Source organism: Pantherophis guttatus, chromosome 1 (assembly GCF_059756535.1).
Source record: "Pantherophis guttatus breed Tessera chromosome 1, ASM5975653v1, whole genome shotgun sequence".
NCBI lineage: Eukaryota > Metazoa > Chordata > Lepidosauria > Squamata > Colubridae > Pantherophis > Pantherophis guttatus.
This window is the reverse complement of record NC_142063.1, coordinates 32626683-32651705: the sequence shown is the minus strand read 5'-3', so window position 1 is coordinate 32651705 and position 25023 is coordinate 32626683. Positions and strand designations below refer to the sequence as shown.

At 37.0% G+C, this 25023-nt stretch overlaps 1 protein-coding gene and 1 long non-coding RNA gene across 10 annotated transcripts in view; one reads left to right on the top strand and one right to left on the bottom strand.

The window, feature by feature from the left end:
* Positions 1-30: 30 nt before the first annotated feature.
* Positions 31-25023, bottom strand: part of LRRC9 (leucine rich repeat containing 9) — a 66857-nt gene continuing 41864 nt past the window's right edge. For 7 of the 9 annotated variants that reach the window (XM_034433518.3, XM_034433517.3, XM_034433519.3 and 4 more), the window contains 11 exons: positions 24797-24919; positions 23881-24011; positions 21873-21981; positions 19163-19302; positions 17123-17259; positions 14824-15041; positions 13002-13070; positions 10754-10879; positions 4592-4775; positions 3244-3381; positions 31-603 (listed from right to left, as the gene is read on the bottom strand). In XM_034433518.3, coding sequence (XP_034289409.1) covers positions 3263-3381; positions 4592-4775; positions 10754-10879; positions 13002-13070; positions 14824-15041; positions 17123-17259; positions 19163-19302; positions 21873-21981; positions 23881-24011; positions 24797-24919 — 1356 coding nt within the window. In that variant the 3' untranslated portion in view covers positions 31-603; positions 3244-3262. Of the gene's footprint in view, positions 604-3243; positions 3382-4591; positions 4776-10743; positions 10880-13001; positions 13071-14823; positions 15042-17122; positions 17260-19162; positions 19303-21872; positions 21982-23880; positions 24012-24796; positions 24920-25023 lie in introns of all 9 variants that reach the window. The other 2 variants (XR_015728236.1, XR_004594139.3) reach the window with 1 other exon arrangement.
* LOC148116376 (uncharacterized) lies at positions 2138-6062 on the top strand. Its single transcript, XR_015728256.1, has 3 exons — positions 2138-2275; positions 4039-4139; positions 5906-6062. It is a non-coding gene; the product is annotated as an uncharacterized LOC148116376 (long non-coding RNA).

Here is a 25023-nt window from a genome sequence, read left to right as displayed (position 1 = left end):
TTATAGTAATCATTTGATACAAGCCTTCTGTTTAGAAATCATTCTTTGATTTAATCCACAGATGAGATTCCAACATATGGTACATTTCGAACTCTTCTTAATTGCACATATTATAGGAATTGATGGGAGTATTATATTTTTCTTTACAATTACTATTTCTCAAAAGCCAAAAATATTTTTTTTAAAAATCATTCAGTCAGCCTTCTAAAACATATAACTTCATAATTTTGGATCTCTTGTTTTCCTGCTTAACACATAACAGAATGTTTCTACCCAAACCTACATAATACAGGGAATCCCGGCATATGGTGACATGAGAAAGAAAGCACTCTGCTAATATAATGAAATAGAGAATATTTCTATTAGCAACAGCATATTACATCTGGAAAATCATGGTTTGTAGTGGTCTTTTTTCTTTCCATTAATAAATAAAACTGATTTACAATATAGTTGGATGGAAATTCAAATGCACACAAGCATCAGGTGTTACGTTTTTATGTATACCAGCATCCCTCAGTCTGGCACTCAAAATTGTCTCCAGTAATTTCCAGAGGAACAGTTCACTGTTCTTTCACTGCAGCAAAATGAAAATGTATTGTGGCACTGTAAAGACAAAATTTGTTGTGACATAAGCTTTGTAGAATAGATTTTATCAGCTGCTCCAAATATTACCTTGAACTATAGAGACAGACAGCAAATAATAAGATTAGACAAAATAAAAACATTTGAATCTAATTGATGGGGATTCTATCTTATAACAGCTTATCTCCTAATAAATGTTTTTAGAATACTGACAAGACTTTATTGTTATATTCTGAGCAGTCTTAGCAACTTAACATGTTACAGTTCCAGAGTAAAGCTGTTCAAAGCTACCCTCCTAAACTCTTTTTATTTTTTAAAAAGTAAAATTATGAGGAAATCTATATATTTTCCCAACTCAGATGTAGGGCAGTCAAGTTGAGAAAGAGCACTGGCTGCTTCTTATGTCCATATTGGCTGCACCAAGCTGTGAATAAAGATAGAATCCCTCATCTCCCAGCTGTTCAACTCGTGAACAAACTGTAAAAGCTTCCACTTTTGCAGTTAACTCTTGGGAAGCAGCTGTTTGTCAGTTGTTTTGCATTAAAAAAAATGAGGAAATCTACTGGCATGTTTGATTCAAGATGATATATTATGTTCTGAATAAAAAATAAAAACCTTATATAATCAATTTTAAGAAACTGATAATTCATTTGTTTTGGTTCTAGTCAGCAAAATTGGTGAGAAATTTCATATGAAATTCTTATTTAAAACTGAAAAAAGTAAATTTTTATATTATGGTTCATTTGTTCCTACAATAATTTAAACTTTTTTTCAGATTTGAAAGAAAGTAATATGAAAACATGAATTAAGAACAGCTTTTATGTCAAAAAAATTTCGAAGATGCAGTTTTTAAACTAAAGAAAGTAGCTTCTTTCTCTAAAAGTAAATAAGCCACTGGCACTGGATGGAAAATTGAGCAGTTGGATGAGATCACTGGGCCTTGCCAAAGCCTCTGATGAGTGATTTTATAAAGTATAAAGAAACCAAAATTCTGCAATGGTCAGTTCCATGTCAATGGAGTTTCTCAATCATCCAGATGATAGTTGTCCCAAAGATGCTTTTTTCGAGGCAACTGGACTTTCTTTGTTTTTCATTGAAGAAGTTTCGCTTCTCATCCAAGAAGCTTCTTGGATGAGAAGCAAAACATCCTCAAGGAAAAACGAAGGAAGTCCAGTTGCCTCTTGAAAAAGCACATTTGGGACAATTGTGTTTCCTACCTCCTTAATCAATTCCATTCAAAATTAATTTCCTCCCCAATAAATGTTCTAATTACATGTGTCTGTATATATGTGTACTTTTCACAATCCACTCTTCATTAAAAGAAAAAGCAGAGGAAAAAAATTGTTGAATTAATTACTGATTAGAATTAACCGCTTATAAAAAGGATTCAGGTTTGTGCTCCCGCTCTATAAATTAACCTTTTTTCTCTTACACACCAACTACTCCTGCAAAAACACACAAACCTTTCTGTTTCTCCTTCTAGGAACAGCAGGAAAGAAGAAAATTAGGTGGAGATGGGATGAGCAGAAGGGGAAATTATTGAGAGGGAAAGAAAAATCGGAGATCCTTGCTGACAGAAAATAAGCGGAGAAGAAAGTAACTGGACAGGGGAGAAAAGAAAGTATGTTAGGATATTACAAAAAGAATTAAATTTGCCAAGCAATCTGTTCTTCCAAGCAAAAATTAATTACAGGTAATCCTCACTTAACAACCACAATTGGGCCTGGAATTTGGGTTGTAAATCATTGTTACATGGGCCACCACATGACCTGACTTAAGTTTTGCTACTATTTTTGTGATGCTTGTAAAGCAAGCCAACACAATTGTTAAGTGAATCGTGTGGTTGTTAAGCAAATCAAGTGGTTGTTAAGCGAATCCATTCTCCCAAATGGGGGTATTTTGTCAGAAATGGGGAAAAAATTGCCAGAAACTGGCAAAAAAGTCAGAAATCATGGTCATATGACCATGGGATACTGCAACCTATTGTAAATACATACTGGTTGCCAGGTGTTCAAAATGGAATCATGTGACCACAGGGATGTGTGTGCAGCAGTCATAACTTCAAGGATGACCGTAAGTAACTTTTTGAGTCTGTCATAACTTTGAACAGTTGTTAAAATGATTGGTCATTAAGTGAAGACTATCTGCTGCTCTGAGGATCAAGGCATCTATCATTTCCAGAAAAGCATATCTGCTATCATCTGTTCTTCTTGCCAATTTCTTTGGTTTTAACAACTTCTATTCCCATCAGGAGAATCCATATTGGGATCATCTCTGAGTGACGTTCTTGCTTTCCCCTAACAATATCTCCTTCCAGAAACAAAAACAAATAAAAAACAAAATGGAAATTCTAGTCCAAATGTAACCCAAGGACCACCCACAGTAGTTAAAATATTAAACCAAAACAGGAGATATTGAGTTTCAATGTCCTGCTTTCTCAGAAAGCTTCGTGGGTAATGTGAAGTCAATCATGATCTCTTTAGTGTAATCTTCCCATAAGATTAAGTATAAATGGAAGAATCATGATCGCTATGTTGAATTATTTGGAGGCATAGAGACAAAAAGCAGATAAGGTAATTAAAAAGCTGGCAAACTACAGTGCCACTCTTAGTTGTCAGAGGAGAGCTGCTGAAATCATTAACATGGATGAAATAAACTTACATTATTCAGCAAGGATGATCTATGAGGTCCCATGGCTTGGAAAGTTACCCGATGTATTTTTGGCTTGCCTCATGGCTAATTCAGCATGAATGCTCCGAGAACTACACAATCCCAGGGCTGTGCTCTTTGGTTTCCTACCTGAAAATTAAACTGCAAAATTGATATTCTCCAAATTTTGGTATTTTTTATTATTTAAGGTGAACAAAAGTGAATTAAACTGAAAAAAACTGAAGTGAATTATAAACAGCTTACTCCAAGAGAAGGCAGCTACAGATCTGCATAATTATTTTCCCACCTTTGTACTGAAACTAGAACAGCCCTTTTCTTAGGACTGCTATAATTTGGATAACCACTAGTGGCAGGACAGAATTTATGTATTTTTACTGCCATTTCATAATCATCTACCTTCGTAGAACCAGATATGGCAGTACCAATTGCTGTGCCTAGTCTTTTTGGGGGGCCTTTGAATCAGTATTGACTCTTAGTGACTGCCTGGACTAGTCCCTGTAGTTTTCTTGGCAAGATTTCAGAAGTGGCTTAAGCACAGCCTGCTTCCTAGGGCTAAGAGAGTGACTAGGCCAAGGTATCCGGCTGGCTTTGTGTCCAAGACAGGACTAGAACTCAGAACTCCCTAGTTTTTAGCCTGGTGCCTTAACCACTATACCAAACTGACTCTGTCCATTCCATTGGTCTTTTTAAGTCATCTGCTCAGAGATGGAATGTATAATTTTAAAGCTGTGTTATCATAGAGTAATATTAATTCAACATATTTTTGGTTTATCTAATTTTATTCAGAAAGCTGCTGGACTGCAAAATGACACCGGGCAGCTTTCATAATTAAAGGAGTGGGAAAACCAGGAAGAACAAAAAACACACAGTTAATGTGTTAAATGAAGGTAATTATTACTATGTCTACATGTTCTAAAATGTGACATTTCGAGGTAGGCAAGCAACTGAATTAAGATCAGGGTCAACAGAGGATTGGAGGAATGTGTGCTCGTCTCACCCATAGAAGACTCACATGTACAAAACTGTAATGTACAAAACTGTCCTTGCAACTATAGCCCTTGGACAGGTGGACTTACATTTGCTTAACTCTTCTGCCCTGATGATTGAGCTATGAAATTAGGGTAATTAGGTTCCCATTCCAGTTGCTATTTTATATGTCAGCCAGCTCCTACTTCAATCCTCAACCAATCAAATTTACCATCTCATGATTCCATTGTACAGTCCAAAACTATCCAAAACCAGCACAGTGAATTGCCCAAATCCATGAGAAATCATTGACAGGAGCCAACATTTTTGACACACAGCACAAAATGAAGTCCAGCAGTCCACTTATACTTACTTTTGTTAGCCTCGCTTACATTCACTTCATCAATAGTATAGGGAAAACCAAACTCAGTCACATATGCATGGCTGATTGCTCCCGAAAGACTCATATTAGCAATCTTCAAGGGGCATGCTTTGGGGAAAGAAGGTAAGAGCCCAGGAAATCCACACTCTATTGGAGAATTGGCAGAAGGAAGAACCTACATGAGGAAATAAGAAGTAATAAAGTATAACCTAGTCTTAAACATGCTATAAAAATAATTAAAATGCTGTAGGCCCATGCCTGAACATTCTGCTATACAAGAAAGAGGGACCCGAACAATGGTAAAAGATTTGAATAGATGTTGGGGAATACAAGGCAGGAAATCCTAGGGATCTGATTTGTTGGCTAGTCTGGGGGAGGTAGGCAGGTTTTTGTCTGTGTATTGGGTTGGTTTGATCATTATGCAAAGTGGCCCTTTCAAGAGAGGAGCAGAGCTGGGGAAGCCCACTGTTAAAAGACATGAAATATTCAACTGATAGATGATGGAGTCTTGGGGTTTCTCTAGGTTGCAATTCCCTTGTAAGGGTTGCCCTTGAGCTGCACCGTAAGATGGTAAAGAGGCTTATATTCTTTGGTTTAGATACGATTGCAGGGGACTTTGGGGGAGAGAACATGATGTAGTCTCCATTTTGTTTATTAGGTTTATTTTCTCCACTACACTCAACTGAGAATCAGTTTGGTCTAGTCATTAAAGCATCAAGCTAGAAACTGGGAAATTGTGAGTTTTAGTACCACCTTAGGCATGAAGCCAGATAAGTGATCTTGGGCCAGTCATTCTTTCTCAGGAGACAGCAATGGTAAAGCACTTCTGAAATCTTGCTAAGAAAACTGCAAGGACTTGTCCAGGCAGTCACCAGGAATCTAAAAACCCATCTTGTTGAAGTCTAATATATTTAATTCTTATTTTGTCAGTGATTTCCCAAACAATGAATCTGCTGGTAATCTTTCCAACTGTGTCTGTCTGCAGTGCAATACAATGGCAACTGTAATATAATCTCTCGGGTATTCAAGGGTATATCCTCACTTTGTTTTGTGCCAAAATGATTTGTTATGATGGATGGTTAAGTGTGATAGATAGTGGATAGATGGATGGATGGATGGATGGAGATAGATAGATAGATAGATAGATAGATAGATAGATAGATAGATAGATAGAAAGAAAGAAAGAAAGAAAGAAAGAAAGAAAGAAAGAAAGAAAGATCTTGTTAAGAACTTCTTTCAAAGTGAAATCCAAAAACACAACTCTAATGATTGTTATTTCTTAACCAGAGCTATTTTTTTTTTCAGGATTAGATGCAGAGGAGTCTTCTTAGTGATGGTCTCTATTCTATGAAGTTATCTATCAAGCCCCTATGGATATTCTTTTGCAACCTTTTTTTTAAAAAGTACACTGCATTTGTTCCAATAAGCTTTTAAGTATTATTAAAATCAGAGGTTATTGTTTTGTGTGCCATTGTATATTTCTACTTGGGTGTTTTTTCACATTCTGAAAAAAACTTAAGAGAATGATTTCAAATATCTTCAAGCAGCTGATATTCCTTTAAAACTGACTTTTAATCCACAACAGTGAAAATAAACTCTTATTATTTTTAACAAATTTTCAAAAATCTGATCAGGCTCTCAGTTTCTATATTTTTGGATTAACATTTTTTTCTTTCTTATAGGATTTCATCTCAGGACTGCAAGTTTGTCTCAGTGCTTAGTGTAAAAAATGCATTTTCCAATTTCCCAATATTCTGTCCTAAATCTCAATGCAAATTTGTCCTATTTCTGACAAATTCCCTTATTTTTATTTCTTCTGAGGTGGAGCATATTATATTTTATGATTAACTAGATTAGTTTAAAAGCCAACTCCACAACAGGTTGTTAGACAACTTGACAAAATATCTATCCAAAAATGGATGCACTCAGTTCCACCTCATACTTCACCTCAGTTACCTTCCAATCCAGGAACCAATTCCCAATTTATTTTAAATTGTGAATTTGCTGAGGTCTGCCTTTGGCAGTAGTCCCATGCAAGCAGATGGAAGCCCTGATTAGAGCAATAGTGTTTCTGCTGGGGAGAGAGACTTATAAAGAAAAACAGGAAACTGGGCTTTTAAGCCATCAATTTCAGCCGTGGTTAACCTGACTGGCATTAGATATTTCAAGCAAATGATGACTTTTCCAGCCTACCTGGAGATGGTTGGGGTAGACCCTGGAATCTTCTGCATTGAAAACATCACTGAGTTGTGGCACTTTCCTTATAAACATTAGCAAGCACTAACAGCTTAATTCTGTGTTCTGACCCCAGTAGGTTTTGACAGTATTTCTTCTTCAGATGACAGCAATTTCTCTTCAGTTTCAGCCCACTGCTTCATGCTCTATCTTGAACATTTGGATAAGACAATTCTCCCCTTCTCTCACTGAAACCCTTTAAAAGGTTTTTTAAAATCTGAAAATTCTGTTAGAAGCAGGCTATGCCTACATCTGATAAAAAACTGGATTAGAAAATTGATAAAATGGATGAAAAAGGCCACAGCAGCATGTAAGAACAATTTGATTCAAGATGGAGGTCTGAGGAAGCTGCTGGGACTCAAATGGAAGGTATCTTTATGACACCAGCCTATATGTGGAGCAGTCTGAAAATGGCAAGTGATGCCTTTTGAAATAATGCTCCCCCTTTTGCCACTCTATTCTTATTTCTCCAAGAAGTAGAATTTCCATTTTACAAAAGGAACCCATAACCATAACTTGAATACATGTATGTTATTAGTCCCCAGCAGAAGAAAGCACTTGAGATTAGCTAGCCATAACATAGAGTGAAATGGATTGGGGGATTATTAAATAAATGTAATGTTCTTTTATTTTTATTCTTCTTAGTGTTTTGCTCACAAATGCAGGGTTTGCCTATTTTGCTTGTAATAGGAATTGATTACTGGTTATCAAAGCCTGATATGAGAGAGAGTGACTGGCCCTAAGTCACCCAGTTTACCTTTATGCCTAAGGCAAGACTAGAATTTACAGTCTTCTGGTTTGTAGCCTGGTGCCTTAACCACTAGACCAAAAAAGCTGCCATTCTTTTAAATTATTTATTAAAATATTTCAAGTACCTGGCCCACCAAATAAAATTATATAAGGGACTACTTTAGTTGCTTTTCTCCATGTAAAATTTCATTTGAGATTTCATGCCAAAACCAAGTTATTTTGAAGAAAATAATATTTTTCTATAAACTCTTAAGGAAAAAAAAACTTTCTTTTCACAAACAAAACTGAGAACTTGTTCTACTGTGGCAGCCTAATGAGAAAATGCCTCACTTCTATTATAGCTAAGTAGATGATTCTCATTCAAACTTTTTGAAAAACAGAATATCTCACTAATAAGTTGGAAGCCTTTGCATTCTATTCCTAGCTGCACTAATATTGTATTATAATTTATTTTTAAGTGATATACAGTTTATAAAACAGACTTCGGTTTAGAATTAGAGCATTTACTGAAAGATGTGTGGCAAATAAATTTAATAATAATAATAATAATAAAATACTAGTTTATCGGAGGCAATAATTGAGTTAACGAGCATTGGAACTTCAAGTGACACCACCATACTTTGGGGGCATTAACTCGGCGAGGAATTGTAGCATAGAGAAACATGCCTCATTTCTTGGAAAGATGGCATAATTTTTTCCTGCTATGATATGTATGTAAGAGTGGAGCTTAAGACATCACAAATCAAGATTGTCAAAGTCCCAGTTTATAAAAGGTATATCCTTTTCTCTATTTGAAATACAAAATAAATATTCAAATTTAGATGACCCATATTATATTCCAAGGAGAAAAATATCTGCAAAATAAAACATTTTGCCAATTTTCAAATTAATTCATCTCTTAATAATAGAAACTGTAAAGTGCTATTAAGAGTACTAGATTTTTATTTCCACTGAAAATTTTACCAATTTTACCAATTATTCAACTGGGGATTATAAATACACTTTGCCCTGTATCACTGAAAATGTAAAAGCTGGCTGATAAAAAAGGAAAGGATACTAAAGTCCCCAGGATGTAGAGGCACCTGTCATACAGACACTCTCATTTTAAACAATACCCAAACCTTCAGAGCTAGTCTTCTAATGGACTGTAACTGTCCTCACAAAACCAACATGAGAATTTAATATGAGCTCTCTAGAACAAATCAGTATTCCTTTTAGCTGATCAGTAAAGATATATCAAAAGTAGCTTCTGAACAAAGCACTAAGACTGTCCCCATCTCTATCCTTTCCTTGGGCAATATATGTTTCTGCAGTAAAAAAGTGGAAAAAATGCAGCTCACTAGCTGCAAAGCTGCCCTGAAGTTCATCGTACATTGGTTACTATGTCAGCAGCTGTGGGGAAAACAGAGCAAGAAACCAGGGGTGGAGACTTGTGGAAATTCCTACAAGTAAGGAAACGGCCCAACCACAAGCCAAGTGGAATCCTTTGTAAGTTGCAACGCAGAAAACTTGCAATTTGAACTTTAGCAGAGATATAGCATAAAGTCCCTTCAGAAGTTCCATAATTATCATCAAGGTCTGTGATTAAGCAGAATCGTTGCATGTATAATTCTACATGCTTTAATAAGTTTACATTCTATCTTTCTTCCATGATGCCACTCAAGATGGTATTCATCCATAGAATTCCGAGATGGTCTCTAATCCAGATACAGATGAGGTTAAGGACAACTGACTTTCAATGAATCAAGAACCCTTACAAATTATAATTCATCAAACTTTTGCTGTTGTTAGGCTATTTGTTCCAGGGGTGGGCTGCTGGGGGTTCGCTTGGGGAGGACAAAAAACGGGACTACCGGAAGTTCAGGAAGTCTGGCCTCCGGAGGGCCTCCGGAGCCTGAGGAGGCCATTTTTGCCCTCCTGGAGGCTCGAGGAAAGCCTCCAGAGCCCGGGGAGGGCAAAAACGCCCCCCTCCCCGTGGTGCAAGAGGCCAACTAGGCCACACCCATCATGGCCACGCCCACCCAGCAACCGGGTAGAGAACCTCTTGCTAAAATTTTTGAAGCCCACCCCAGACTTGTTCCTATAGACAGTACACATAATTATGGACTAAAAATGTAACTGGAACACAAACACTTCTTGATTTATTTATTGGAAAAAATAAGGTGTGGTTAAACCCAAGATATGGCATATTCACATTTTTATAAACAACTGTGAGGTTTCAGATCCAAGATAAAATTTGTACATATAAAGTGATAAGTTTATCGCAAGATAGAACAGAGGCTATTATATGGTTGTATGATGGTTAATCATGTACTTTCTGCATGCTTTTCTGACATTTTGTGAATTTTTTAAAAATGTTAAACTGGTTTTAACATTTTTATGTATTATTTTATTCTGTAGGTTGTATATAGAAACATGATAAGATAGATAGATAGATAAATAGATAGATAGATAGACAGATAAATGGATAGATAGCTAAATAGCTAAATAAATAAATAACAAGTTATATCTTTGCTTCCCAAATCCTCATCCATTCAATCTCTTAACCTTATACCCCATTCCCTTGCTTTTTAATTCTCTTCACCAATTATGTCTGTTGGAAATCGCTCCGTTTTTATTTGCTATCTGTGAATTAAGCACAGCAGGACTCACTTGGTTGCCTCTAGGTGACAAGGTACCATCAAGTATGGATTACTTCAAAATAAAAGTGAGTCACAAGTATACATTCAAAGTCATTTAGTGCTTCAGGAAAGTAAAATAGAATAAACTGACCTTGCCAGCCTCATCAGAAAATCTTATTTCAGGTCAATGAGCATGTAATGATGATAATTTCTGAGCAGGTAACAGGGACCCAGAGGGTAACAATAATCTTTGGAGTAAGATAGCTTAAGATAGCAGTATTGTTAAATAGACAATTGCAACTCTTATTTCTGATCTGGCATGATGCCAGCATTAAATTCTTGATGAAACGTGGCAACCCACATGCTGTGTGTCAAAAGTATGCTGAATTATAAAGAAAGGAAGGACGGAAGGACAGAAGAAAAGAAAAAAGGGAGAGGTAATAGAACTTTCTAAAGGCAGTATTTAACAGAGAGAATCAAATCTGGTTCATCCTTCCCAAAATAGTAACAGCCCAAACCAAACTTAATTATAATAACCATGCTTTACTTGCTGTTCTAGCAAATGGAATTCAGCTCTTGCCCTCTCTTCTGGGTTAACTGTTATGCCATCCAAAACCTGAAGGTTAGGTAAGCGAAATATAAGGAGGGGGCGATGGGAAATTTTACGTGATACCTAAGAAAGGAAGAGAGGTGCAAAAAGTTAATCCAGGCACTAAAGCATGGGTGTCAAACTCTATTGCGTCATATGACATCAGGTGATGTCTTGCAACTTTTTTGCTGGGCTGGGTGTGGCCTGTGAGTGATGCATCTGGCCCGCGGGCTGCCAGTTTGACACCCCTGCACTAAAGCATCAGGTTCTCCATATCCACATCCTTTCCAAAGGTTTAAGTCAATTTCTTGACTTAATTGAAAGTGAAGACAGATAAAACAAAATTAACACCTCTAACATTAGTACAGGGTAACATTCTTGAAAAGGCAATCTATTTTTAGAACTTTCAAAGACACACATGCAATCCAGTGGTGGGTTTCAATTTTTTTTACTACCGGTTCTGTGGGTGTGGCTTGGTGGGCGTGGCAGGGGAAGGATACTGTAAAATCTCCTTTCCGTCCCCAATCAAGGGGAAGGTTACTGCAAAATCCCCACTTCCTCCCGATCAGCTGGGACTTTGGAGGCAGAGAATAGATGGGGGCAGGGCCAGTCAGAATTTTTACTACCGGTTCTCCGAACTACTCAAAATTTCCGCTGGTTCTCCAGAACGGGTCAGAACCTGCTGAAATCCACCTCTGATGCAATCCTTATACAAACAGTAACCATAACAAATCACATACATTTTAAAAGTGTTGTGCAGCAGTTCTTACTTTGAAAGAGAAGAAGGGATGAAATGCTCCCAGTTCGGACTGGATCGCCCGATCCAGTAGCGAGGGTGGCGGGTGGTTAGGAGAACCGGTAGCAAAAATCCCGCCCCCCCAATGCCCAGCTGAGCCACGTGATCATAAGAGGCTTTTTTTTAATTTTTAAAAGTATTTTTGCTACAACCTCTTCGGCTGAAAAAATGCTTTTAAAAATTTTAAAAAAAAGCCTCTGATGATCGTGCGGCTCAGCTGGGATCGTCAGAGGCTTTTAAAAGAAAAAAGCCTCTGACGATCAGGCAACTCAGCTGGGATTGTCAGAGGCTTTTAAAAGCATTTTTACAACCTCTTCAGCCAAAGAGGTTGTAGAAAAAATGGTTTTAAAGGTTAAAAAAAAAAACTTGGCCACGCCCATTCAGTCACATTATCCCCCCACCAAGCCACGCCCACAGAACTGGTAGTAACAAATTTTACATTTCACCACTGAAGAGAAGCTATATTGGTAAAGAGAGTAATAATTGAGCACTGAGTCCCCTTAGTACTAGAGAAGCATAAACAATTCAATGTTATGTTCAGCACGAAGACAATTAGAAAAGATAGAATATGACAAGTTTTAAAACAGCTGCTTTTGTTTTACACCAAATATATTCCTCAAAAATCTAAAAATAAAATTAGACAACTTTCAGAGCGTATTTTTATCTCAACCTACTGAAACCAGTGTAAATGAACAGCTGAATATAGCAATCAAGCAGCAATAGGAATTATTGGGGCTGTGAATGCCTCAGATTCAATTCCACAAACATACTTTGAAGCATGGAGTGCATGAATGCAGGATCTATTTGCAATTGGTCCTCAAATTTCTGTTGTTAAGTGAGACAGATGTTAGGAGAGTTTTGCCCCATTTTATGACCTTTCTTGCCAGAGTTGCTAAGTGAATCGCTGCAGGGGTTAATTTAGTAAAATGGTTGTTAAGTGACTCAGACTTCCCCATTGACTTGGCATGTCAGAAGGTCACAAAAAGGTGATCACATGACCCATCATGAATACAAGTCAACTGCCAAGCGTCTGAATTTTGATCATGGGGATGCTGCAACAAGTCACTTTTTTCAATCTGTTGTAATTTCGAACAGTTGCCAAACAAACTGTTGTAAATCGAGGACTCCCCGTACAGTTTTGCCTTCTTGCATTCAACTCATTTACATGATTTCCCAAGAACGTGTTGACTATCTATTTATGAAAAGACTTTAGCATATTCAAATATTGTGCTTAATATCTTGAGTAAATTCGTAACAGTTTATGGCAAATGGGTAGACAATGAAAGCGTTAATGTTAATGTAGCATGTAATACAGCATTTTCTAAATAGAAAAATTAGGGATATTTAGAGGAATGAAACAAAGGGTATTATAAACTTAAATGATATTACTGTGCAAAATAGTATACTCACTGGATTTCCGTATATTGAAAGTTCTTTAATACAAGGAAGATATTCAAGTTTTTCAAGTTCGACCAAATCCTGCCCCCAAAATAAAAAATAGATTTTGTTCAATATGTTTTTACAGGTAATCCTCATGTAATGACCAATCATTCAGTGGTCCTTTTGGATCACCGGTGCAGCCTTTCCTCAGCAGAACCACATTCATACCACACCTTGGGCATCACTTACACATTCTGTTCTGCCTGCTAGCAGCTATTGCCAGCTCTAATTTACCTGCCTGCTTGTAAGCTATATGAGACCCACTTCAGAACCTGCAATCCTTGCTTAATGACAGCAACGGGGACTGCCAGAATTGCCATCACTAAGTGATGGTTGCATGATATGGTGCTTTAATAATTGCATCACTTAGCATCGGAATTTCTGGTTCTAATTACCATTGTTAACCAGGCACTGTATAGATTTTCTGTCAAAAATATATCCACAAAGTCACACAACACGGCATATGGGTATAAGCATACTAGAGAAGCAATGTACTGATAAACATTTTAAGATACAACAATTCAACCAAAATAACGAAGAAACCCCAGAGGTGCCAAAGATTTAAAGCGCTCCATGGCATTGGACCTGGATACCTTCGAGACCGTCTTCTGCCACCAGTAGCTTCCCACTGGCCAGTCCGCTCCCACAGAGAGGGTCTCCTCAGGGTACCATCGGCCAAATTATGTCGGCTGGCGACACCCAGGGGGGGGCCTTCTCTGTGTGAGCCCCTGCCCTTTGGAATGAGCTGCCCCCAGAAATTCGTAAAATCTCTGATCTCCGTGTAATTTCGCTGTGCCCTCAAAACCTTGTTGTTTCGCCAGGCTGGGCTATCAAGGTAAAGATTTTAATTGGGTTTTTAAAAATGGGATTTTAAATTTGGGGTTTTAAATTGAGCCTATCATTTAATAATTTTAATTATTTTTAAATTTTGTCTGTCTTTGTGCTTTTAATCAGGCTGTACACCGCTCTGAGTCCTTCGGGAGAAGGGCGGTATAGAAATAAAATAAAATAAAATAAAATAAAATAAAATAAAATAAAATAAAATAAAATAAAATAAAATAAAATAAAATAAAATAAAATAAAATAAAATAAAATAAAATAAAATAAAATAAAATAAAATAAAATAAAATAAAATAAAATAAAATAAAATAAATAAATAAATAAATAAATTTGTGTGCTATTGCCAAACAATACTAGGTTCAAAAGAGGATATAGACAGGCCAGATGCAATTTGTGGGGCATCCATGTATCATCTTTTATCCAGAGTGCACTATTTTTTCCTGTTTTTCAGGCCTCACATTCTGATTTCTGTTATAGTCCTTTCTGTTTTATGATTTCCAGCTGACTCAGTCTCCTTTGCAATAAAGGAATGAAGAAAAACATCACTTTCTGTCCCAGTCAACCTTCTCCACCCTAATGCTCTCCAGATGTATTGGGAGTAGAGCTTCCAAAATGTCCACTCAGCTGATATGCTGGCCAAAAATTCAAGCAGTTACAGATTAAATACACTGCTTAAAAAAAATAAAGGGAACACAAGCAGAAGACATCCGAGATCTGAATGAATGAAATAGCCTTATTAAATACTTTGTTCGTTACATACAGTAGTTTTGTGTTCCCTTTAGTTGTTTGAGCAGTGTATAAACTACTGTATGTAAAGAACAAAGTATTTGATAAGGCTATTTCATTCATTCAGATCTCGGATGTCTTCTGCTTGTGTTCCCTTTATTTTTTTGAGCAGTATATATTTGGAAGACTTCAGGATGCAAAGGCTGAGATATAAGACCTCCTGTACCTGAATTCTGTTGAGACCAAGGAAAAGCTTCTGTAGTTTTCCCAAGGGAAGCAAATTGTTGAGTTCACGCAGGCGATTCTCCTCCAGGTGAAGAGCCAGCAAGGAGTTCTGTCTGGCAAAAGAATTCTCACCGATAACTTTAATTTTGTTATGATCCAGCACCAATTCCTGCAAAATTTGCAGGCCTTCGAGCCCTTCAATGTGGCTGATTTCATTACCTGTTACACCAAAATCAAAAGTGGATAGGGAAAAGATGCAATGGACAAATGGACAACTGAAAATAATTAAAAGGACAAATATTTCAGAATAATTATATCCCCTTCACTCAGCCCAGAACATACCACTGAATATCAGATCTTGATAATGGATACTTACCACCTCCATTGATTGTGGTACTTAATGTTCCTATTTATGAAGTATCTCTGAATAAATACAGGGTTTATTTGATCTGCAATTGAGTCATGCTTATATTTTTGTGAAATATATTGGGCTACATAATTTGTTTATTTCAAAGTTAGTGTGTCATATGAACTCAGCAGCTGGTGGCTTATTATGGTGAATCCAGTTTATTGTAACAACTATAATTTAATCAACAAACTATAGTTACAATAACACTGAATTAGTGAAAAGTGTTAACAATTAATACCCCAAGCTAATCAAGTTGGCTTTACATGAAGGGAAGCCAATGATGTCATGAGAACAGACAAATATGATATGATTTTAAATCCATGTATACAATATCCCTCCCTCCCTTCCCTTTTTTCTTTTCTTTTCTTTCAAGTCAGCAGCTGCCTAGACCAGGGGTATCAAGCTCGTGGGCAAGATGCGTCATGCGCTGGCCACGCCCAGCAGTTTTAGTGAAGGGAGAAAGATGGCATATGTCACATGACGACAATGTAACGTGAGTTTGACACCCCTGGCTTAGACAAATCCCTGCAGTTTTTGGTAAGATTTTCTAAGTGGTTACCATTGCCTGCTTCCTAGAGCTGAAAGAATGATTGGCCCAAGATCATCCATCTAGCTTTGTGCCTTGGCTGCACTAGAATTCTTGGTCTCCCAGTTTCTAGTTGGTGCCTTAATCCTACACCAAATTGGCTTTCTCTTTAATATTTAATAATAAATTTAATATATTGTTCCTTATTTTACAGTTTGAGTTTTTCCTATGTCATGTTAGCTGCCCAGACTCTATATTATAAAGTGGGAGGCCACATAAATTTAATAAATGGTTAACCAACAAAGAAAGTGGTATCTCCTTTGCACGTGGAAGCATACCAAATGTATATTTGCAGGAAGAACTGAAATGTTTTCCTAGGCAAAGGCTACCAAGCAGATATATTTTTTCACACTATTGAATAGAACCAGCTGGACATGAAGTAGGAATTCCATGACTGCAACATCCTTTTTAAGGGTGCAGGAGGATCAAGGCAGTAATGCACATTTCACATCCATGTCTCTGCTTAAACTTCTTTGAATCAGGTATTAGCTCTGGGGGGTGGGAGAGGGAGAAAAATATGATTTTCCTCACAAGGAATAGCTTTTAAGAGATTCATACTGTGGAATCAGCATGAAGCGTAAGAATTGCTCCTCGACTCATACCTCAATCCTAATAGAAAATCTACAGATATACTAAGGCTCTTCAGAACCTCTGTTGACAAAGGAAAGAATATAGGAGATCCGACCATAAAAAATCTATATTACATTCAGTTGGATCAGAAGAGGTAGAACTTTTTCCAATCTTACCTCCATTCATAGGTTTTGCTTATGTTAATAAGTCTGCAAACTTATTTTTTTATCAGAGATAGCGTGGCATAAAATAACACTAGGACTTTGGAGGAGAAATATTTTCTGAATTTGATATTAAAACCACCCATTTTCAATATTGCTTCTTTGAGAGGATATTTCTAATTTTTCAAAAGGAGAAAGGGAGGGCGAGATAGGCTTTTTTCCTACCCAACCTGTTTGTGATATTATACCATAATAGCATCATAAAAGAACTTACCTGATGAAACACATTATCTGGATTAGTGATGTAGGCTTTATGATATGGTGCCTATAAAGCATGTTATTATTTGATCTAATGGTGATCCTCCTTAGGGATTACTGTTAAGGATCACATTTTCATTTGGTATTTGAAATATATTGTTGCACTGCATAATGTTCTTCTTTAAAGTACTAGACAGCCATGGTCTTCTTCAGGATATTCTGCTCCATGTACCACCCTATAAGAATTTTACTTTTCTGCAAAAGGAAACTACAGATACATGATAATGATATTGAACTAGCTGCTATTGTTACTTACCCTGTAAAAACAAAAACTTCAGATTCTTTAGCCTGCTAATCTGTAACAAGACCAAATTTATAATTCCATTATAGCCCAAATGGAGAACTTCTAAACTCTCCATTATTGGAGGCAAACTTTCACTGACTCCTGTATCCCTAGAATAAAAACAGAGTCCGAGTCAGAATGAATCGCTTAGTAAAAACTGAATGTGGAAATAAAATTCTGCAAAGTTTTTCAGGACTTATGCTAGGCTTTTGAAACATTGTATGGGAAAATACATCCTGTTCTATTGTGTGAAATGAGGCAGTAATCTAAACATGAACTTTAAGCAATGACATGGAAATCCATTTTTATCCCTTAAGAAAATGGAAAAGAAAATGGGAATAGCTATAAATTACTTTTTAAGTTTTGTAAAAGGTTTATGATGATGATCTCTTAGCAATATTTTGACAATATCTCCAGCCAAATGGACTTTCTCCATTTCACTACGTTTTTTCAGTCTTACATTGGATGAGAATTTCTGACAGATGCCCGTATAAAAGCTGTTATTGACATATGATGTCCTTGATATTAGCACATCCAGTAGATTGAAAGACCGGCAATAAGTCATGCAATAACCTACAATGATTTATTTCATTACTGGGCCAGGGTCAATTGGTTCTTCTACTTAACTAGAATAGCTATGTCACAATTAAGTGTCATTTCTTACGTAGCTTGGCTCTTTGGAATCAATGACCACTAAATTATGTCAGCCCTTCAAGATCAAACTAGGAATCCAATGTCATATATGTCAGTACTACGTTTTCTGTAAATTTGAATGCATACACACCCGTTTAGCTTCATGAGAAGTAGGGAAAGTCTTGTCTGAGAAATTTACACAGGGTTACCTTTCCTGCCCTGGATTCAGTTCTTTTTTTATCGGACGGTTGTCTTGGTAGCAGCTCTTCCTCCTGTCCCTCAAGGCCATTCCTTCTACCCTCTCTAATTATGCTTAGCCATGAGCACAAAATAGGAGTAAAACTGTTTTCTTTAGCACCCTGATTTTTTCTTTAAAAAAATTCACCTTTTAATTGAATGTGCATATGCTGAAGTTATTATACGTGATGGGTATTTTAGTTTAGAGAATCATTTTTACTATGATACTGTAATGTACTGCAACAGGTTATAATATTTATGAATTTATATTTGTACTGCACCTAATTATAATCACATGTTAAATAAGAAATAAAATCACTACTACTGGTACTACTACTACTGCTACTTTTCATTTCATCAACAGTTCATTGATCAGAAAACATATTCAAATATCTATAGCTAGCAACAATTTTCCAGGCTCTTTTCCAGGCAAATGAATTGCAGGTAAATATAAATAAAACAGAAATCACAGCAATTGCTTATTTATTGGAGATGTGGTCCACATAACAATGAACTAAATACTGGCTTAGGATATTATTTTACTTCTCTTCTCAAGTAAGAATCTACTTAATACTTTGTTTAAACATTAAGGAATACATTAAACATTGTTCAGCAGGACTTATCAATTAATTCAAAAAGAAATAAATGAAATGTACAGTAGTAGCGTCAAGCCAGTAACAGAGCCAACAGTTGCAACATCCTGCCAATCATGAAAATTTTAAGTCAATTAGCAATTTTCAAACTTTACTTAGGTGGCTTGAATTGGAAACACCCCATTCTGAGTTTGAAAAACCATTTCACATTCAAAACAGACTGCTTCAATCAATGGGAAGTGTTTTGAGCTCAAAATAGTTTTGGCACATGGTTTATGCATCACCCAGACCTCCTTCGAGGAAATACGTAAGGTAAAATAAAAAAATATTACTCAAGACATAGATGGGATTAAAGAAGGGTTCATGGGTGACCAGTTAACCAATTCTATGCTCAGCAATTTCCTGTTACAAACTCACAACATGGTTTTTCTCCCAGAGTTGACCCTAGAGGGAAAATGATTTACTTGGAGACTAGTTCCAGTTCCAGGTAGAGTTCACTTCTCTCCAGTAACTGCCTGTTCTTTTTGTTACTGATATTAAGGCTGTGTACCTGCTGCTTTTTGAAGACCCTTGCTGTCCATATCCACTGGACATCACTTTCTGATGTAGCAACTGTCTGTTTGTTAAGTGATTGGAAGGCTTTTGTCTTGGGAAAATGGACTCAATGTGATTGTAATTGAGGCAGAGAACCTGCATGAAAAATGGGATTAATTCTTCTCAGTTTAGATAATAAGCAGTAGGGCCAACAATTAACTACTGTATGTGGAAACTTAAGAGTACAAAAGATAATAATGACTTATATTTCTGCCCTGATTAAACATGCAGTGGCTGCTTCAAAAACACCCTTCCCCAATTAACATGCTAGGAAGAGCAGGAATTGATTCTACCTCATCTAAAGGGAGAGAAGGTTACTACAGTGGCAAAGGATCTTCACAGCGCAAATCAATAAAATTAATTGTGCCTATCTGTGGCCTATTTGTAGTTCTGGTAAACAATAATAAGACTACATTGTATTTCATTTTAAATTTCTTTTTCCAATGTATATGATATCACACAACAGTAGAAGTTTAATATTCTTGCTACCTAGAAATTTTTTCCCACATAGTTGGGCATTCTGGTGTTTTAGGCAAAATAACTCATCACACTACACTTTCTAAAAGAAACAGCTTCAACTGAGCCAACTTTCAGAGACAGCCTTCATTTATTTTTTTATATCTTTAGTAAAATAATGAGTGAGACAAAATTATGGGGAACATGAGAAGATTATATCTTCTTTTGTGCCAATAAAACCAATAAAGGTTTTATTGATCACTTTGGATTTTTTTCATAAACACATCCCACTGTAAAAGTCTTTTCTACAGTATCCTATCAATAATCCATTTTTCTGACATTTGTAATTTTGGAAATACTATGTTATCAGAATATTTTGCATTTCCTCTTTAATTTTGGAATTTCAGCAAGTTGAACTAACTTTGTAAAAAAGGCTACCCAAAATAAGACATTTTCACATATATAACTTGGCCAAAATCTTTAAAATGCTAATTAGTTAGTTAGTTAGTTAGTTAGCTTACTTTATTGTCATTGCACATGGTACAACGAAATTAAATGCCGTCTTCAGTGTACATTATAACTATAAAAATAAAAACACAAACATACATCCTTTACATTCTATATAATTGAAATTGAAAACCCAATACTGTACTATACTGTAGAATTCAATATGGTTATTGCCCTGGGATAGAAGCTGTTTTTAGCCTATTTGCCCTTGTTTTTATTATCCTGAGTTGCCAGATGGTAATAGTTCAAAAAAAGGATACCCAGGATGAGATGGATCTTTAAGAATGTTTTGAACTTTCTTAAGGCAGCGGGAGCTATAAAGCTCTTCCAAAGTGATGAGAGGGCAACCAATGATCCTCTGGGCAATGACGTTGACCCTCTGGAGTGCTATCCTATCTGCCACTGTGCAATTGGCAAACCATACACAGATACAGTAAGTTAAAATACTCTCTATGGTGCAGCGGTAGAAGGTCACCAGCCGTTTTTCATTCAGTTGTTGTTCCTGAGAAGTCTCAGGTAATAATGAATATACCAATAATGGCTTTGAGAGGAAGAAGGATGTTAAAATTTAACAGATGCAGATTTTTAGGAATTAGAAGTCACTTGATAACAGAATAACAGAATTGAAAGAGAGGTCTTCTAGTCCAATCCCCTGCTCAAGCATTCCAGACTGGCTGTCCAGTGTCTTAAAAGCCTCCAGTGATGGAGCACCCACAACTTTTGAAGGCAGTCACTGTGATGTTTAAGGTTCAGTTTGAAATTTCTCAGTCTGGTTTAGATGTTAGAGGGGAAAAAGCATTTTATGACTTAATACAAAATGTCATATAACATTTCCTGTGATCAGTTTCTGATGCTTGTCTGTGCTCTACAGTTCAACCAAGGCTAGTTTCAAGACAGATACATTTCTGAATATCTCCCTGAATTTTTAAGAACTTTTAAAGTACCTTAGAAGCCCTGCCATTGTTGAAGGCATTAAGGAATCTGGTAATGAAATATCTCTGAAATAATGACCCAAGGGGGGTGTCATGAGTTGTCTAGTAATGTGTGTGTGTGTGTGTGTGTGTGTGTGTGTGTGTCTGTCTGTCTGTCTGTCTCTCTCTCTCTGTCTATCTATCTATCTATCTATCTATCTATCTATCTATCTATCTATCTATCTATCTATCTGAGAAAGAAACTGATGACAATTCTTTCTTCTCAGTGCTATGATCATAAATAATCTGCTCAAGTAAAAGCCTTCCAAAGATGCAGAGAACCTCTCATGAAGGCATATTTGGACCAAAAATGGCTTGCTATTTATCATTGCCAGTAGTGGAAGTACTACACAATTCAGTGATATTAAATTCATGCACATCTAGAGGATGTCTCTCATATTTGGGATCAAAAATATAGAAAATTGAATGGATGGTGTATGCATACTAAAAATTTAGACAAGGGCTTGTTCCTGAGTCGATCCACAGTGTCCTCTAACTTCTCTTTAGAGGAAGCTTGAAGCAAGTACTGTGAATATTTCCATATATTCCCAGTATTTTGGGGGCACTTAATTGTAAATTATTTTTGATAGGCAATATTGCTGAAAATCAATAAATGAGGTAATAAATAAGCCATATGGAGAAAGAATCATTGTAACAGTAGTATGAAGTAGCCCTGACACATCTCAGGGACAGTACTGTAAGAATATCTACTACTCATGATAGGAAACTCACCTTAATATTAGGTAGGAAGATCAAACCACTGAAAGAGGTAAGATTATTGTTCTGTAAATTCACACTAGTGATGTTTTTAAACTGGTCTGCTGGCACAAGATCCACCATTCTGAGACAGACAAAAAGGGCATTTAGGGGAAAGAGGTGGTAAATTAAACATGATGCTTCTTCTGAGGCAGACTTTAGAAGAGCACATATATGAACTTTTTATTTATTTCTATGCAGATCTAATGCATTAGGATTAAAGGAAACACCTTCTGCCTTTGCAGTTATTTGCTTATTCAATCTAGAATTGTCTAACTTGACTGGTAGGAATGTTGCAGGTCCCAAGCAGATCACATTAGTATAGTTATACATCTGGAGATTTTAGAAACTCCTGCATGCAAAACCTGTACTGTAAGCATCTATGATAATTTCAACTCCTTCTGAAGCAGGGTGGGTGGGTGGCAATTTTTAAACAGGAAACAAAATAACAGAGTTGGAAGGGACCTTGGAGGTCTTCTAGTTCAACCCCCGGCTCAAGCAGGAAACTCTATACCAGTGATGGCTAACCTTTTTGCCGTCGTGTGCCGAAAGCAGGGGGAACATGGTGGGGTCGTGCACATGCGTGCCCACATCCATAATTCAATGTGCCCTGCCCCCCCCGCACTCCCCCCGCTTTTGGCCCAGTGGGCCTGGTAGGCCTGTTTTTCGGCCTCCCCAGGTTCCAAAGGCTTTCTAGGAGCCTGGGGAGCCCAAAAACGGCCTTCTCCACTCCCTGGAGGCCCTCCCAAAGTGGGAAACATCCCGTTTCTCGACTTTCGGTGGGCCCAGAAGGCCCAAAAATCAGCTGGCTAGCACGTGCATGCGCGCTGAAGCTGAGCTAGGGCAATGCTCGTGTGCCCACAGATATGGCTACGCATGCCACCTGTGGCATGTGTGCCATAGGTTCGCCATCACGGCCCTATACCATTTCAGGCAAATGATTGTCCAATCTCTTCTTAAAACCTCCAGTGTTGGAGCACCCTCAACTTCTGGAGGCAAGTCATTCCACTGATCAATTGTTCTAACTGTCAGAAAATAGGTTTTCAATGCACAACAAGAAAGTGTTGCTTTCTTGTTGTGCATTGCTTGTTGTGCATTGCAAAGCATATTGCTTTGAAGTACAATCTTTCCTTAAAACCCCTATAGTTCTGATTACCCAATTCCACATTCTCACAATTTACATGAATGGAAAAATATTTTCCCCAGATTCCCAACCTTTGATGGAAAGAACGCTAAGTGAGATGAACCAATGAACTGATGCTGAATGTCAGAAAGCAGTTTTCTATGTTCATGCATCCATTAACTACTGATTGGCTCAACTATTAGCACAACAAAGGGGGCTAATTCCCCCTTCATGCCTTGCTAGCAATCTTCGATGGTGCAAATAGAATACTCAATACTTTCAAATCCCTCCAGGAATTTAGAGCCAACCTGGCTTCAAGGAAACTATAGCTCATATAAAATACTCCAAGCCCTGCAAATTTTCCCAGCAGCCTAGGCATTTATTCACAATGATTCTGCTGCTTTGTGCAGATGTGAATTTAGGCAGCAGTATCGAGATCAAAAAAAGAGGAAGAGTTAGGGATTCAGCTCTTGTTTGTCCAAGTTCTTCCAAAAAATAAAGCACAACCTAGAGTAGCTTGTTAATGGAAATGTTTTCCTGGAAACTTTCAGGAACTGTTGCACAAATAATTTTTATTACATATATAGTAGAACAAATAAGTATTAGCAGTAAAGTGCTTTTTTAAACTCAGTTGACATCTCAGCCCCATCTTAATATATGACTGAGGCACACCCCTATTTCTCAGTCTACCTCATAGGTTAAAAGGTGTTAGGAAGAAAAGAGAACCATCTATGTTTCCCGTAGTATAGCAGAATCAAATGCAATAATTAAATATCAAATTAATATAAAATAGGAACTGATGGTACAGAAAGATGAATCACCATAAAGTTATTTTCACTTTAATATCTGAAAGCAATTCACCTGATCATAGAGGCTGTCCAGTTTAATTCTTGCATTTTGCTGAAGTTTGAATGGCCCAGTCTTTCTGCCACCATATCAGCATTAAGTTTGCCACCAAACTGATCTTTCGCATTTTCTATTTCAGTTGCTTCCTATATTAACAGAATTTTAAAATGTAAGCTGAAAATGTATGTTATATTAAATATGGCTGAATTACAACCCCCTCAAGGAATTATGATTAATAGCTTCACTCAGGTGGAGGGAAATATTTATTGGGATACCATCAGGGGTGGGTTCTACTTACCTTTACCACCGGTTCGCAACAGGATCGCGCATGCGCGATTGCTTTGCTCGCGTGCGCACCTTGCTTCTGAGCATGTGCAGATCACTGATGACAACATCTGGGGCGGGGGGCGGGGCCTCACACTGGTTTTACTACCGGTTCTCGTGAACCGGTCCGAACCAGGGGCAACTCACCACTGGATACCATGTCATTAGGCTCTATGACCCTATAGACCTTATCCCCATTCCATTCAATTTACTATTCTATACTGTTTCTCTAGAGATCCCTCGTCTCATTTCCATGAAACCACCTGGGTAGAAATGATCTTTTGTTTATTTCAACAAATATTTTCTTTTTAACACACTACTCACTCAATCTTTCTACCAGCATTTGCATATCTTAACTGCTTTCTCTGCTTTCCCATTTTTAGTAAACAGTCTACCAAGGTATACAAATTCATGTACAATCAGTAATCAGTTTACAACCACAATTGGGACCAGAAAACTGGTTGTATGTTATTACAGTTATGATTGTTGGAGGCTATATATACATTTATTCATGTCCGTCTGTCTGTCTGTCTCTATCTGTCTGTCTTATCTATCTTCTCATTCTCCCCCTTGTTCTTCTCTTTCAAACTAGGCATTTGAAACTTACCACAGCAACACCATCCAAGGCTTTCAGAGAAGAAATATGAAAAATGACAAAAAGGCGGTAATTTTCTTGCTTCCAAACAATCAAATTTCCATAAAAGTCCAGTATAGCTAGATTATTTAGCCCCTAGGAAGCAAATCAATTAACTCAAAATTAAATGTACAATTAAAGAAAAGGGAGAATCCCAAGATAATGCTTTTGAGGTGGATTACAAAACATGAAATGTAATG